The sequence below is a fragment of the Lagenorhynchus albirostris genome, chromosome 2 (genome assembly GCF_949774975.1).
Source record: "Lagenorhynchus albirostris chromosome 2, mLagAlb1.1, whole genome shotgun sequence".
Lineage (NCBI taxonomy): Eukaryota > Metazoa > Chordata > Mammalia > Artiodactyla > Delphinidae > Lagenorhynchus > Lagenorhynchus albirostris.
This window is the reverse complement of record NC_083096.1, coordinates 1652409-1669573: the sequence shown is the minus strand read 5'-3', so window position 1 is coordinate 1669573 and position 17165 is coordinate 1652409. Positions and strand designations below refer to the sequence as shown.

At 45.7% G+C, this 17165-nt stretch overlaps 1 protein-coding gene across 3 annotated transcripts in view; it reads left to right on the top strand.

The window, feature by feature from the left end:
* CAMSAP2 (calmodulin regulated spectrin associated protein family member 2) overlaps nucleotides 1-10869 on the top strand; it is a 98680-nt gene extending 87811 nt beyond the window's left edge. For all 3 annotated transcript variants that reach the window (XM_060126665.1, XM_060126660.1, XM_060126652.1), the window contains 6 exons: nucleotides 1957-2093; nucleotides 2504-2724; nucleotides 4731-4803; nucleotides 5552-5667; nucleotides 7200-7318; nucleotides 7955-10869. In XM_060126665.1, the coding sequence (XP_059982648.1) occupies nucleotides 1957-2093; nucleotides 2504-2724; nucleotides 4731-4803; nucleotides 5552-5667; nucleotides 7200-7318; nucleotides 7955-8260 (972 nt within the window). In that variant the 3' untranslated portion in view covers nucleotides 8261-10869. The remainder of the gene's footprint in view (nucleotides 1-1956; nucleotides 2094-2503; nucleotides 2725-4730; nucleotides 4804-5551; nucleotides 5668-7199; nucleotides 7319-7954) is intronic.
* Nucleotides 10870-17165: the final 6296 nt, after the last annotated feature.

Here is a 17165-nt window from a genome sequence, read left to right as displayed (position 1 = left end):
ATAATACAGGGTTCTTTATAATCAGAAGCATGTATATGTGTGCTACTCATGTTTCTTTGTTTAGTTAAGGGACTAAAGTAAATAGTTTGTGATCCTGAATAGCTCCACAATTGGGAATATAGACAGAAAGACAGCACTCAGTGGCAACAGTTTATAATTTCGGGTTTTAAATGAAACGTACAGCAGTCCTATCGGGGTCAAAACCCGCGAATACTGAAGTGGTTACAACTGCTAGTTTTACTTAGGATCATTAAATATTGGAACCTGGTAACTTACTTTGAAGTTGGTCATAGAGAGATGACCCTCTCGGCCCTTTTTAATGTTTAGAAATTTGAATGTGGGTTGTGTTTTGTCTCTTAACCGTGTAGAACTACTATTTTTTTTTAATAGGCTGCTACTGTAGACAGTAATAGATGTGTTTAATTTTAGAGACCTTGCTACCTCTGCACCTGCAGAGAAAGGAGAACAGAGGGGCATCCTTGGGTGTAAAACGTACAGTCCATCTCTACCCTCGTTTCCTCACTTCAGTTTTCACCGCCCAGTACTCCCCCCTTGGACCGTGGTCATAGCTCATTCGCGGGGCTCCCTGCCTCTGTCATGGTCCCATTCGTCACACTGCCACTTGGTAGCATAACTCGACAGAGTCTCTTAGAGTTGCCTGTTGGATAAACTTAAACCCCTCAGCATGTATTCAGGGGCCTTTCACAGACTGATCCAAGCCTGTTGGTCCACCCTCTCCCCCCATAACTCTGTTTGGGATGTTTTGTAAGACTAACTTCAGGCCTCATCTGTTTGCTGCAGCCTTTCATGATTCCTTGGGTAGATGTGAATATGTTCTCCTCTGGGTCTCTTGTATCCTAAACATCCTCATAGTAATGCTGCTGACCCAGAATTTCCAACTGCCTTGTGATTTGCTTCTGTTACGATTTCTCTTAGACTGTGAACTCCTAGAGACACTGCATCTCCTTATCCCCAGAGCATAGTAAAGTGCCTGGCAAATTGCAGTGTGTGTAGTTTGTTTGACACAGACGTGTGAATGTTTGGACTGACTGTTTGAATGGTATCTTCTGACTTTCTCCATTCAGAGTTCATCTCTCTCTGGGTTTCTGTGCAAAGCACCTTGTTTGTACCTCTTCCCCGTGGGATCTAGAAGCTCCTTAACCTAAGGTGCCCTATCTTTTTCATATTTTAGTATCTGTAATGTCTGACACTATGTTGTGAATGTATTAGACACGCAGGAAACACTTGTTGAATTAATAAGCAAGGCATCCTTACGACAGGGAACCACTTCTACAGCTGGTTACTTTCCTGACTTCTGAGCTCCCTGAGCCTTCAGGTAGAAGCTGGGGCAGGCTCAGGACACCTACAGGTCATGAACTAGCTCTGGGGTTAGGAGTATAAGTATGCTCGTCTTCTCTTCAAAGGAAAAACCTGTGGTATAGTTCAGAACCCAGCAAGCAAACTGTCAGGACCTCAACTTTTTAAAGAAAATCATGCAGCAATAGCTTCATTTATGTGATACAGGTTTGGGTAGCTCATTTTTTTGATGCTTTTACTTGAGTTTTCTATATTAAGCATGTATTTAAATACAATTTAAATGCAGTTTTAAAAATTGTGGGGAAACTCTCCACTCTATCAGTTATTTATCAGGGCCCAAAAAACCTTTGTCTTTTTTTTTCCTTTTTATGTTGTTCTTTGCTAACTTCCTAAGTTTTGAAAACATGTAATCAAAGAACTTTGTGTCCTCTGTTACTTGATAAAAGTATTACCACTTTAATTCATTTCTCCCCTCATAATTTTGGAACATGTCCATCTATGGTGCGGTTGGAGTGAGCTTCACTAGACAGTTTGGATTTTCAGTTATTAAGAGTGACCCCTCCATGTGGCCACAAGCATTGAACATGAGGATGTTGGTGCCTCAGATGTTTCCTCTTTCTCAATGACATTCACTCTTAGGATGATCAAAAAGCAGAAAATGATATGGCAATGAAACGGGCAGCTTTGTTGGAGAAACGATTAAGAAGGGAGAAAGAGACCCAGCTGCGGAAGCAACAGCTGGAAGCTGAGATGGAGCACAAGAAAGAGGAGACCAGGTGGGGGCCGCTGCGTGGGGTCCGTGGGAGGTGGTGTCCCCCTGGCTCTTGTTAACGGTGTTTAGGGACCTTTGCAGAATATAGAGACAACGCTGATTTGGGGTGCGTTTTAGAAGTTATTTTCCCAAAGTGTTACTTGGTTGCATATTTTTATCCTGAGTTTGAGGCATCTTAAAGTTCTCCAGAAACATTAATTGAAAGTAATTTTCCTGGGTTTTACACACACACACACACGCGCACGCGCGCATTTTTTAAGTACTTACTTATTAATGGTATATTTAAGTGACCTAAATGATCTCAAGTACATTTTAAATGAACCAGTTTCCCAGGGGCTGAATCATTCTTCCTTCTCACTTACGCGCACACCTGACAGTGTTGTGCACAAAGAAATGTACCCGCTTGTTTCCTAGGCGTAAAACCGAGGAAGAACGTCAGAAGAAGGAAGATGAGCGAGCCCGCCGGGAGTTCATCCGGCAGGAGTACCTGAGGCGCAAGCAGCTGAAGCTCATGGAAGACATGGACACGGTCATCAAACCTCGGCCTCAGGGAGCAAAGCAGAAAAAGCAGCGGCCGAAGTCTATCCACAGAGACCACATTGAATCCCCCAAAACACCCATAAAAGGTCCTCCAGGTAACACGTGCATTGTGAGGAGTCTGTTCATAGCCACAGCAGCCTGGGCAGTCACGCTGGCAGGGCTTGCTCGGGGCTGAACTGCACACTCCCTGTGTGCAGAACCAGAACGAGCAGAGGATGCTTCCGGTGACTTGAGTGTATTATGTGTGCATGCATATGGCCAACAGAGCAAACGCAGGGGCTGAACATCCAGCTTAAACACTAACCTGGCAGGGAGCTCGCCCTCAGACGTCAGCTCCCTGGATCATTAACTGCCCTTTCTGTACTGGTAAATTGAAGGATAAGCATTGTGTGCCAGGAATGTGTACAGAACATGTCAGTATAACCAGGAATATAAGATCAGGAGTTCATGAGTCCCTCCTTTAAGATATAAATGGTCAAAAATCCAAATTTATAATTTCTGGAGTTGAGATAATATTTTTTTCTAAATTCAACATGCATACTCTTATTTTTTTAATGTTTACTTTATTAAAACTAAATGCCATGGAAAATTTTAGAGAATTCCTAGAGTAATTCTAAAACTGAAGGAAAATAACATAACATTGACTGTTTAAAGAGACCTCTAATGCTCACAGACGTAGAAAACAAACTTATGGTTACCAAAGGGGAAAAGGGGCGGGGTGGGTGAGATAAAGTAGGAGTTTGGGATTAACAGGTACACACTACTATATATAAAATAGAGAACCAACAAGGACCTACTGTACAGCACAGGGAACTATATTCAGTATCTTGTAATAGACTTATAATGGAAAAGAATCTGAAAAAGAATGTGTGTGTGTGTGTGTATATATATATATATATATATATATATATATATATATATAATATATAACTGAATCACTTTGCTATACACCAGAAACTAACACAACATTGTAAATTAACTATACTTCAGTTCAAAAAATAAAGAGAACTCTACCTTTTCTAGTCAGTGAAAATTTTTGATACCCAGTATTGGCTGAAATTAATAAATTAATTTTCTACCTGGTAATTAGATACTCCTAAATATATTTTATTCTTCTTGTTAATTTCTTTGTTAATTTTTCTTATTGTTAACTTTTTCCTTATAATCACTGTATTATATCTCATATTACCATGTTGTTTCTGGAATAAATCCTGACAGCACTTAATTTTGTCATTATTTCTTTTTTTTTCTTCCAGCCTTATTGAGATATAATTAGCATACAGCACTGTATAAATTTAAGATGCACAGTATAATGATCTGACTTACATACATCATGAAATGGTGACCACAGTAAATTTACTGAACATCCATCATCTCATCTCGTATAGATACAACAGTAAAGGAGAAGAAAAACATATTTGTTCCTTGTGATGAGAACTCCTAGGATTTACTCTTAGCAGTTTTCGTGTCATATATCACACAGCAGTGTTAGATAAATTATAAACCGTAATCGTCTTGCTGTACATCACATCCCCAGGACTGTTTGTCTTGTAACTGGAAGTTGTACCTTTCCACCACCTTCTTCCAGTTCCCCCTCCCTCCCCCCACCTCTGGTAACCACAAATCTGATCTCTTTATCTATGAGTTGGTTTGTTTGTTGAAGTATAATTGACCTACAACACTGTGTTAGTTCCTGTTACACAACATAGTGATTCATTTGATGTTTCCATACGTTTCAAAATGATCACCAGGGTTAGTCTAGTTACCACCTGTCACCGTACAAAGATATTACACAGTTATTGACTATGTTCCCCACCCTGTACATTTCATCCCCGTGACTCCTTTATCTTCCAACTGGAAGTTTGTACCTCTTAATTCCTCACTTATTTCATTATTTCTCAAAAGTAGTTCCTTGCTCATTTTGAATAAATTGTGCGTACATGCATGCAAGCGTATTATGCATCTAAAAAGGAAAAGAAACCGCGTGAGCTCCGTTTTCATATGCTGGTGTTGCCTAATGAGCAGACTCTTTTCCAGTTGTTCCTTTTGAATTTCTAATCTTGCTTTTATTCAGGATCACAAATTTATCGTGTCTTTTCAGTCTCTAGCCTTTCTTTGGCGTCACTGAACACAGGCGACAGCGAGAGTGTGCATTCAGGCAGGAGGACCCCGAGGTAAGTTGCAGCATAAGCGTTTTCGTAGAAAATGTTACTTTGTATTTCCCAGTGAACGGACCATAGTCACAAATGTTTATAAGTGTTGCTCGCTAGGAGAGTTTGGGTTTCTGTTAAAAGAAATTTATATGTAAAGAGGTCTGTTCATCTTTCAGTTTTTTATCTTTCAGAATTTTAGAACTATGACACCAATAAGACATTAACCGTAATTGTACATCAGTCGTTGCCACTACGATTGTGATATAATCATGGTAAAAACAGAAAGCACCTCATCGGTATAGTGCCGGCCTCTAGTTTTCTTCCCCTTTAGAATAATTCCAAAGTAAGGAATTATTGCTCGTGACTTAGGAAAGATCTCTTTTGTACGCTGTCTTTCTTTCTCTAGGATATATGTACCTTAGAAGCAAAGAATCAGTATTTCATTATTTTATACTATAACACCCATATACAGAAAAGAGCGTTTCTAGGGACAGTCATCAGCTCTGAGCTCTGATCTTTGTATTACCACCCTACTGCGTTAATTGCGATTGTCATGTGGACAAACCATTCATTCTGTCATTCAGCAGACACCTAGGGAGTGCCTGCTGAGTTCTCAGGACTTGGATGTATAGCTGTGAATGAGACGAAGTTATCACCGTCCTCTTGTTTTAAAGCCTCTGGGTTGAGTGTGTTTGGTGCTCACGTATACCCTTCTGAACCCCGAATGTTTTTCTCTATCTGAGGCATTAAAATGTTATTTATTATTTAGATCAGAGTCTGTAGAAGGCTTCTTGTCTCCAAGCCGTTGTGGCAGTAGAAATGGCGAAAAGGACTGGGAGAACGCTTCGACCACTTCTTCTGTGGCTTCTGGAACAGAGTACACAGGTCAGTGCCTGTGCATTTTTAGGGAAACAGTTTAACATGGGGCTGAGACTAGCCGCAGGCTGTGCTAAGAAAGGTTCACTGATTTGCCTCTCGGTCTAAACACGGAGGACTGGTCCGAAACAGTGAACGTAGGTGGTCACTTTCAGGTAAGTCGGTTTCAGTGATATGGTTTGTCCCAGAAGAATTAAGGTAAGTTTCTAAAAGGTAGTACCACTTAACACCTCATTCCTCTACTTCTCCCTTAAAAATGCAGGTCGTTTCTGTGGTGTAGTTTGGGTTTGAAGAAGTTTTAGAGAGGGTCCCTCAGCAGTGCATCGGTCCTGAGTACTGGGAACAGCTAGAGTCCACCAAGCCCCTGCTCTAACGCTGGGATTTCAGTATCTGGAACAGTGTGTCTTGAAAAAATGTTGAGAGGCTCTAGAAGACATGGGAATGCATTGGGTCTAGGAGGGCACCCAGCCTGGCACGTCCCCGTCAGGCCCGCCTCCAGCCTCTGTTTGCAGAGGTGTTATTGAAGGAAAAGCTCATGGAATGGAAAGTAGGTAAGAACTAAAGAAAAGAAGCAGGAGAGGAAATGTGAGCGCCCTGGAGAGGTAGGTGGGCGGACAGGAGAAGTGCGGAGGAGCAGAGACCACCCGCGTCCCGCCTGCATCCGTGTGGCCCTGGAAGTGGCCCCCAAAGGCCCAGGGAGGCAAAGCTGGCTGACTTGGTGTGAGCTTTCCCTCCCTGTTCTATGGCTTCTAAGACAGCCCCCTTCAGCAGCGTGTCAGCCTTCAAGGCCAGCTTAATGGCCGTGTTGCAGCACCGCTGGGAGCCCAGAGCTGCAGGCCTGCTGCACGCACCTGACCAGCTCAGACCAGCTCACGGGCTGACTGTAAAATTCCAGGAATTATGCGGCTGCAGAACAATTGCTGGCCCTGAGTCAGCCACGGTAGGAGTAGTTTACTCTAGAAATAGGTAAAGGTCAGGGCTCATGTTTTTTCTTTCCCAAAGAACCAGTTTCTCGGCACACTACCGAGGGCCTTTCGGGGCAGAGCTGAGTTAGTGTGAGGGGGAGGGAGCCTGCCAACACACGGCCCTTCACGAGCGCGAATGTCCCAGCAAAGTGGCAAAAAGGGTTTCTGTGCTTTACAGACACCGTTGTGGGAAAAAAATGCTAAGAAAAAACCCCAGAGGTGCGGAAGAAGAAAAAGATGAAGCTTTTTCTTGTCTTTTAAAAGCTAAAGTTACTCGCGGTCCCATTGTGCGTTAAGCTCACCAATCACCTTACCAAACCCGAGAAAGAGGTGAGACGGGCAGTGTGACGATCACAGCAAGGCCCGCGAAGGCCCCCAGGGGTGTCCCTGCGGATGCAACAGTGCTCTGACCTGCTCTGACTGCTGCAGAGCCGCCAGAGGCCCTCCGGCACAGAATGTGGTTTTCCATCACAGAGTTTAATCAGTGTAGGGACAGCCGCATCGTTTAAACACAGTCGTATTTCTGACTTCGGAACGCTGTTTTTGTTTTATTACTGTTATTAAATTCTGCCACAGGACCAAAGCTCTTCAAAGAACCCAGTGCAAAATCCAATAAGCACATAATACAGAATGCTTTAGCGCATTGCTGTTTGGCTGGAAAAGTAAATGAAGGTCAGAAGAAAAAAATACTGGAGGTAAGCATGTTTGCATGAAAATTAGATTTGGCAACATTGTAAAACTGTCGGAGTCTTCTCCTTCAGTTCAGGAGGAAATGCTCTTCAGGGGACTCCTAGAATTTCAACAGCATATGAAAGATCTGTTAACTATGTTCTCATTGTTAGACTGAGTTTACCTTCAAACGGGATTCTGGAAGACCGCAGATGTTATTAAAGACTAGGCATAGACTTAAGATGATAATATAAAATTATAAATTATTTTCTTGCCCAGAGTCACTCATTCACGTTTCATAAATGTAGATAACATGATTTGCCTTTTTTAAAACGAAGCTCTGTTGCGAAGGAGATCGCCAGTGCCTGGTTGTTAGTGGTAGAGACAGTTTGACTGAGACCGAGAGTTAGCAGACCCTGCAGCCCTTTTAAGTCCCTCCGGGATTACAATTCCGGCCCAGCCAACAGGACCTCAGCGGTAAGGTCTCTGCACACATCTCAATCCCCGTGTGCTGGACGTGGATTGCATGCCTCGTTTTGGCTACTAAGAACTTATATTTTAAATTACATATCATAAAAACTGGCCAAGAAACGTAACACAGTTATATAAATTATATTCGGCAAAATGTTTAAGGGCTTTTATTTTTGTTTCTTATCCTAAAGGAGATGGAGAAGTCAGATGCCAACAACTTCCTAATCTTGTTCCGGGATTCAGGCTGCCAGTTCAGGTCTTTGTACACTTACTGCCCAGAGACTGAAGAGATTAATAAGCTGACTGGGATAGGCCCTAAATCTATCACTAAAAAGATGATCGAGGGCCTTTACAAATATAATTCTGACAGGAAACAGTTCAGCCACATCCCCGCTAAAACTTTATCTGCCAGTGTTGATGCCATTACCATTCACAGCCATTTATGGCAGACCAAGAGACCAGTGACGCCCAAGAAACTTTTGCCCACTAAAGCATAGGAACCGGGAAATACTCGCTTCAGAACATTCATGCTAAATTTGCACTTCATCTTTCCTGCCTATAGAAAACCTTTCTAATTGCCAACAGACTTTTATTAATTGAAACTGGACATCCAGCTCTGTTGTCATGACAACTGGAATGTAGACCGCAGTGTTTGGAGTGCAGGAGGACCCACACGGGTGATAGGCCAGGCGGTGACGCGCTGTCCAGCTCACAGGTGGAGGTTCGCCTGCTCGGTATTCGATACGTCGAAGCACTGAGTTCTCATATGGACACTAGTTGAAATACGGCTAAGATTACGAATTGTGTGTTTTGTTTGTTGCTTTTTTTTAAAGAACTTTTTAACGTACGTGCCTGTCTTCAGATGGTTTATTTTGCTGTTTTTCTCTGCTGGGGGTTTGTTCCAAGATACCTTTGTATTTTGTTTCACGTGGAGATCATGCGAGTAGGAAATAGGCCTTCAGAGGTAACTTGCGTCTTCCTTAGGCTGCCGAGAGAAACACTAGTGTTTAGTTTTACAGCAACCCTCATGTTTTAATGGTGTTAGAGCATTTGCAAGAATTATTCTGCTGAGTATTTACAATTCCATATTTATTATTCACTCAAGTATTAATGTTTCTCTATTAAATAAGAGGAGAAGTCGTGAAGAGCTGCTATAGGTTCACTTAAACCACATGAGCTTAACCAAGAAGATGTTATAAGAAGTTGCTGATTAAATCAGTGCTGTTTTTACACCACTTCTGGCCAACTCAGAATAATTTGGATTGTTCTTTTAACAAAAAGGCTTTCTGTCTCTCTGAAAGTATGTCACTTTATAAGCTGGCGGAAGTGAAGGACACTTGGAGAATAGTCTCGGAATCAGAGGATGTAAGACTTCCTGCCATGAGTTCTCAAGAGGTCTTTACATTATATTTATAACTGATATAAAAAATTATATTTAGAATTTTTAAACATGTACAAAGGGCTACGTTTTAATTTTAAAATAGCTTCACATTCTTTTGCTTACGTTGAGTTCTTCTTCTTCTTTATCCTTTTCAAGTGGTTCAGCTTAGATTAAGTACACACTTGAAATCTTCTCTATGTGGTCTTTGTTCCTTTAACAGTGTATACCAGAGGGTTAGTTGGGGAAAAACTTCATTCTCAGGAAAAGACTTGAATGATTCTGTGACCCTGTTATGTTTCAGTGTTGTGACAACCGTGTAAACTTAGAGGGAAAGACAGTATTGTAGCATATATGAGATGTGTAGTCTGTTTTCTTTCACGGGAAGTAGAGACTAAAATTTATACATTTCTCTAATTGAGTGGTTTAGAGAAATAACTAATATCTCATATGATGTATTTACTTATTTTTTAAAAAGAGTAGGAATGAGATGTCCCTGAACTGTACTTTTCTATTATTATAAGGCCTTTAGGCATCAGTGCATCTGGGTTGTCAACATTTTCTCAAATGCTGTCAATATTTTACTGTAATTTATGTCCTTATATTTATGTATATTTGTTAAAACTGTAAAAAAAAAAAAATTCACAGATTTTTTTCCAGTACCTGTGCAAGATATATGTGTAGCTCAGAACTATTTGTGATCTACTGTTTGCATGTAAGAGACCAGGATATATGTAACTCTTATATTTTAAGTGTATACATACTGTGTATATAATATATGGAGATTTAAACTGGGGGACTGCACATGTTACCTTTCAGACAACCGTTTCTATCACAATGAGAAGGAAATGATTGCCAAATACATGTTTAGATTGACTAGTTTAAAAAAAAAAAAAAGTAAGTGAATCTAATCAAAATGTGGTAAATAATAGAGACAAAAGGAGAATTAATAAGCGTTCTACATTACTAAATTTGTTCTTTTCAATCAATTAAATTTCCTTTATCAAAGCAATCTTCTTGGTGACATTACTTGGCCATTAAATTTTTTTAATTGGCTGCCAGACAATGGAGGAACTGACTATGTAAAACCGGACAGGACCACCCTTTATTCTCAAATTTGTGTGTGTCCAACAATGTCCACAGTGTCTAAAGGTAGAATGTGAATGTTGCCACAGAAGTTCCTCGCTCTCAGTATGTTTTACTTTCTTCATGCGGAAAGAATATGGATATATTTAAGTCTGCAGATCTTTTTTAAATTATGTTTTGAAAATTATACACATGAAAATTACGCTATTTCATAAAGTCTGGAGATATCCGTCAACCTTATTGAAACACATTGGTGCTTCTCATCATTGGAGGGTCACGTTATTAGGACAATTATTCAGTCAAGTTTGCCAAACAAACCCGTAACGGTTACCAGTGCGGCCTGTCAGATTCTGCCACGTGACACAGCCTTGGAAAGCTTTTCATTCCTCTCGGCTTTTCCCTTTTGCTTTCGAACGACTGTTAACCGTTTTTATTTGGCTGTTTTTAAAGCCGAATTCAGCTTTTTAACTGTGGTTTCATGGGCACTTCGGGCGGTGCAGTGTCTGGTGTGCTTACTGTGCGCCCCGGAACATCGCTTACAGGTTTTTTTACGACGCTGTGCTGTAAAGGACTGTCCTATTTGCTACTTCCTGGTACCGTGTAGTTTTTCCCCTTTCATTTGAATAAAAGCATGGCACCAAATGACCTTTTCTGTTTCTTGAATAAAATACAGGTTTTGGGGGTGATATTTGAACTTGGGCAAACTCATCATATCGTTTCTCCTATCTCTTCACCTCTGTTTAAATGGAACAGTTGAGTTATTCATAAGAGGCCACTAACACTAGATGTTGTTTGAACCCTGACTTAGGCAATGCTGAAAGTCTGTTGCCTTCCGTGCTCGGCTCAGACGGTCTGTGTGGTGGCGTGTAAGTGTTTGTGCTCGTCCCACACTAATTTTGTCTGTGTTGCTTCACTTTCTTCTGGTAAGTTAGTAATCGTGTCAGAACTAACCCTCTGTACCTTTGGAACTGAACGGCTGCTGAGGCGACCCCCTCACCGCCTACCCCGCCGTCTCTGGCAGCGGTGGGAAGCCAGGTCTTGGCCGTTATTCTCTAAGTTTCACTTTGATTTGGCTGATTCTCCTCGTTCAGAGCAGAGCAGTTAACAAAAAGAAAGATCTAGCAGCCGGTTAACAACAACAGAAATCCTTCCTGCATAATTCCACACCTGAAGAAACGTCTGCGGTTGCCAAGCGCGAGTGCGTCCTCCGCCTTTGGTCCTTTGACAGGACACTCGGGCCTCAGCACGGAGTTGCGCTTCCATTTTCAAAACTGAAAGTATTTAACCGTGAGACTCAGGCGACACTAGAGAAGCGTGCGCAAACCGTGGTGCCCGGGAGTGTGCCCCCTTGCCTGGCTCATTGGGAGTCCTTACTCAGGGCAGAGGAAGGTAGCCTGGTGGATAGGAACAGGCGCCTTTATTTCGTAACCTGTCCGCGCGGAGAGATAACAGCAAAGGGAACACGGCTGTGAGGCTCTGACCTAGGAATCGGGTGTGAGTTTGAAACTCTGCCCTCCCTCAGAATCACGGGTGCTTAAAAAGTAGACCTGCATCTCCTTAAAATGGCAGTTTTGCTTCTCAGAGACACATGAGAAATTAACTGTTTGTGTCATTTGGGGGGTACGTCAGCTGCTCTTCACGTCGGGGCTCTAGAACCTCGTCTCGGTGGCCCGCTCTCTCCGGGTTCCCTTCCACGTGCCCCGACAAGAGTGAGTTCCTATTTATGTCGGAAAGAAAGAAAAAAAGGATTATTTTACTTTCCATTGAACAGGGTAAAGGCAACTGAGTTAACAAAAACATATTTTAAGGCCCGCGAAGGGTTTTTGTGGGGTTTTTTACCATATGAAGCGAAGCCACTGTGGAACCTCAGCTCCTGATGCCTTTTATTCTGCTTCACCCAGTGTGTGGCTTGAGGTGGTTGAATGCTCGCCCTCCTTCAGGAGCATCTGCTGGGGTGCGAAGCACCGCGGGCTGAAGACACGCGGCGGGGGGGGGCGTGTGTCGCTGACTGTTACACTCGGCTGCGGTGGTTCACGTCGATGTGAGAAAGGAAACGCGGCTCTCAGCCCCGACCAAACAGAAACCGTCCCCTTTCACGTCGCCTGAGGACTTAAAGGGTCCTCTGATTGGCGCTCCGTGGAGACGCGAGCATTGAAATCTCCATTTTACAGACGAGGGTGACGAGGCCTTGGAAGGTTAGTGACTCTGTCAGGGACACAAAGCTAAGAAGTGACGGCGTCCCAGCCGGCGGCGTGTCTGCCCGGGGATTTCAGAGCCCCTCCCCGCCCGGGCCACACGGGGCAGCCTTTCCCGCTGCCGTAGGTGCTGTGGCGTGAAAAGACGACGGAGTCTGACGGTTGCAAAAGGCGGTCACACATTCACCGGCGGTGGGAAACAGCCCTTAGGGTTGAGGTGGGCTTCCCTCTGGTGCCCAGTTCTCTAAACATCCACACAGCAGCAGCAGCTAAAACCAGCCGGGTGTGTTCCCGTGGCCTTGAATACCTGGATTCACAAGGATGGGAAGACGGAGCGATCGCGAGCGTACTGGAGATAAACGAAGCCTGCCAACAGGTTGACTACACGTATCGAGGAAAGAGTCGTCAGGTGCGAGGGTCACCACGGTAGGGTCCCTTCCATCAGGGAGCTCGACTGCCTGCAGGCAGACGCACTCAGGCCTTGAAAACAGCTGGTAGAGTCTCTGCTGTGATGGGGGCAAGCGAGTCCTTTTCTCCTTAACGGCAGCAAGTTCAGTCTCATGAAAGCCGGGTTTGTAAGGAACATAAGACGGTCCTACAGTATTAGCTGGTAGGACGCACGTGCAACGTGGTCTCAGACCTGAATTTTGAGTCGCCGTAAGGGCCTACTTTTACGACCACGGCCCTTCAGCAAGGTAGCGGCTTGTAAACTGCACCCTCTTGACTTGGAGCCAGAGGCAGCCACTGTGTTGCCCGTCCCACGTCCCACGTCCCACAGGGTGTGAAGGCGGCGGAGCGCGGGGCCCTGGGGGAGCACACAGCTGTGTCTGCGGACACTGGAAGTCTGTGCTTGCATCCCTGACCCTGCGATCCGTGTGTAAACATAACAGTGCTGAGTCAGTATTCGCCAGGTGAGTCAGTGGAGGCCCAGAATTGAAAATCAGACCCAGACCTAGTCTGGTCCCTGCTGGGCCACCCCTGCTTTCCTACTAAAGATATTTCTGCCCTCATTAAGAACCCCGCGTTGGCTTTCCCGCTCTGACCCCTCCGGTTCACACAGCGTTCCCTGGGACCCGGGGGCAGCTCGAAATTCCAAACTGCCGGGTCATCATGACGGTGACCTTCTGACCTTCTCTCTGGGCCCCCATCTTCCCCCCGCGAGTTATGGGCCTGTCTCAGAGCTCCGCTCTCCCCGACGCCCACCCCAGGCCCTGCTCACCCCCTGCCCTCCTTCGGGGCCTCCAGCCCCTCAGGGTCCCGGCCCCCCACACCCCGCCTGCCGCCACCATGCATCTGACCTGTCCCCTGGAAGTTCACGGCCATCCCCAGCTCAACCTGCTCAGGAACCGAACAGCAAACCTCCCAGTGGAACCAACTCCCTCCTGGCAGCCTCCAGCCACCAAGGCCGAAACCTTCAAGAGCATCCTTTCCTCCTTCCCCCGTGCAGCACGGAAGGCACCCAGGCCTGGACCCCCGTCACGTGTCCCATCCTCGCCTCCCTCCGCCCCCAGTCCCTGTCGGGCAGCTCTCGCAGGTGAGCCTCGGGTCCCGATGCATCTCGAGTGTCTCCCCCCCACAACCCCGGGGCCGCCTCGCCTGGGCCCGGACCTCGCCTCGGGAGCCCTCCCCAGCCGGCCGGGTCACTGTCATGGCAACCGGCAGGGAGATCCCCAGTAGACACCGCGAAAATAAGACAGTCTGACATTCCGAGGTAAGTCATCAAGGTACTCGTATAAAGGTCAAACTGTAAGGACGGTCTTGGGCTTATCTTAACAACTCCTCTTGTGTCTGTCGAGCTGCGGGGAGGATGGTGCTGGGGTGACTGTGACCCCTCGGCGCTGGGGCCACTCAGGACATCACCCCGCTTATCACGTTGCCCCCGACGCAGTCCTCTTCTCTGCGAGGCCGCCCCGCTGCCCGCATCCGGGACAGGATGCCGCGGGCTGCCTCGAGTCATGCTGATTCATGTGGTAGAATTCATCCTCTCCAGTAACGTGAGAGCGGTTCTCAGGGAGGCAGGGCGTCATTTTCTTCTTGTCTTTTGTTACCTGACAGGTGGGGCATCCACCCCGTGGTAGGAGGGGACGGGGTGGGAAGGGCAGGGTCAGGTGGGAAGGGCAGGGGCAGGGGCAGGACGGGGTGGGAAGGGCAGGGTCAAGGGCAGGATGGGGTGGGAAGGGCAGGGCCAGGGGCAGGATTGGGTGGGAAGGGCAGGGGCAGGACGGGGTGGGAAGGGCAAGGGCAGGGGCAGGGGCAGGACGGGGTGGGAAGGGCAGGGTCGGGCAGGATGGGGTGGGAAGGGCAGGGCCAGGGGCAGGATGGGGTGGGAAGGGCAGGGTCACAGAACCAAGAGAGCCGCCCCCCAACCCCCACCCCGCTCCAGTTCCTACTGAAATGACTAGAAATGTGCACCCACTTTCCCACTCCAGCTTTCAGTGAAATCACTGGAAAGTAATGGCAGGTCCTAGCGAGCAGCCTGTGTGGGCTGAGTAATGGCTACCGAGAGCTGTGACTTCCTTTCCAAACACGTTCTGGGGTCCTGGTCCTGCCGAGGGACTTCCCTGCCGCCCATCTGTCAGGTTCCTGCCGCCTTGTGTGCGCCCCGGCCGTGGAGGGGATGGAGTCTCCCTCTCCTTGAAAGCCACCCTCCGCCCCCGACCCCCACGCCCGACCCGCAGGCTGGCAGTGAGGTCGCAGCCCTGAGGCGCTTTCACTCTGAGTCACCTCGGCGCACCTGGGGTACACTGATGCCCCTTCCCAGCCACCCAGGTTTATTTCCTGAGAGTTTCTGAAACAGTCGAGCATGTGACACACTGCTCGGCTGGCAGCCAGGGTGGGGCCCCTCGGCTGGGCAGGCTGCAGGGCAGGGGCAGGACCGCCGCCTTCCTTCCCTGGACACCCCTCCCTGCCCTGCACACGCACACAGGCACACATGCTCGGATGCACACACGCGCATGCACAATGCACACACAGGTACACACACGGGCCGTTAACCCGTCGACCGCAGAACTGGCAAAATGCCACCTGTCTGTGCCTCAGCCCCGTCAGCATCTGCAGCAGAAGCCCCCTCACCCCGTGGAGTTCACCACCCATGAGCCCAGGCCCAGGGACCTGTGGTGGTCAGGTCTACAAGCCCCCAGATGGGGATGATCCCTTGGTAGTCTCCCAGAGCAATTCCAAATCATTACCCACCACCCACTGTGTGCACAGAAAGCAAAGAGGGGATGGGGCTGGGGGAAGCTGAGCCTGGCAGCTCCGGGTGGGGGGGAGCCCTTGACCCCCCCTGCTCAGACCCTGCTGGAGGGGGGCCTTCCCCAGGGCTCTCTGATGTGATCCTCACCCGCTCAGGGAGACCCTCTCCCGCCCGCTCTAAGACACAGGAACTGGAGCCCAGCTACACACAACTGTCAAGTTATAAAACTGACGTGGGAGCCAAACTCAGGTCAGTAACAATCTGACCCGTTTGTTCACTGGCCAGAAGCAGACACTCGGACACAGCGTGTGAGGCGTGTACATGATGAACTTGACATCACAACACAGCAGGGTTTTTAAAAATATTTTTAATTTAGTGGTGTTGGGGAATTTCGACAGAAATCTAAAAAGAATGACTACGCTCTAGGTGGATTAAAAAAGATACAAAATTTTAACAAGAATAGAATTGAATGTTTTTAGATCCTCAAAGAGAAGATAACATTCTAAACTCTGGAACTGCTAAAAGCACCAAATGACTATGGAAATGTAAAACAAAAAATTAAAAATCGCTAAGAAAAAGGTCTGGAAAAATACTTAAACCAAATGGGACAATGGTTTATCCTAAATAAAATAGTCCATACACATTAATAAGAAATACAAAAGATTATAATAGATAAATGTCTGAAAGATGTAATTAGGCAGTTCACATAAGAGGAATTACATCTAGAAAGATTTTCAGTCTTATTGTTTTCAAAGAAATGTAGATTTAAATGAGGTACCATTTGACCTCATTACCTATTAAAGTGGAAAAATATATTTTACTGATGAATATCTCTAACAAGATTGCACTGAACCCGTACCCTCCTACAATGCCAGGTGATTACTGATCACTGCAAGCATTTGTATCAAGTCAAGAAAATGCTTATAGCCTTTGACCTTCACGAGGGCATTTATACCCTGAAAACAGTGAAAGAAGAAAAAAGCTGTAAGTGCAGTTACTCGTTACAAATCTCTATAACAGCAAAAATTACTGCAAACAACCTAAATGTCCAAAATTAAGGGATTAGAAAATTCAGCAACATAGAAAAATGTGAATTTGCATGAATTGAGAAAAGCAGACTATAGAACAGGGCACATTCTGATGACATACATGCCTCTGAAACAGTTGTGTAAAATCTATGTACGTGGAGAACATCTGAAATGGAATGTTGACAAAATAGAAAACCCAAGAATAATGGGATTACAGACGAATTCTCCACTTCTGAAAATGTCTTTCACTGGTAGGAAAGAAATTCACCACGTCATGCTTCACGAGGGCTGGGACGCCTTTTCTTATTCCACGTTCTGCGACGTGAGTGTGGTTTTTATGATGAAAAAGGCGAGATAATTTTCAAAATTTTTCCAAAAGAGTTAAGATGATTATTTGTACAGAAAAATTAACATTGAGGGGGGAAAGTGGTAAGGGCTTAAATATACAGCCCATAAAGGGCCAGAAATAAAAATACTCCTGGAAGCCATCTAGTTCAAAGCATTGGATATTTACTTACTAAG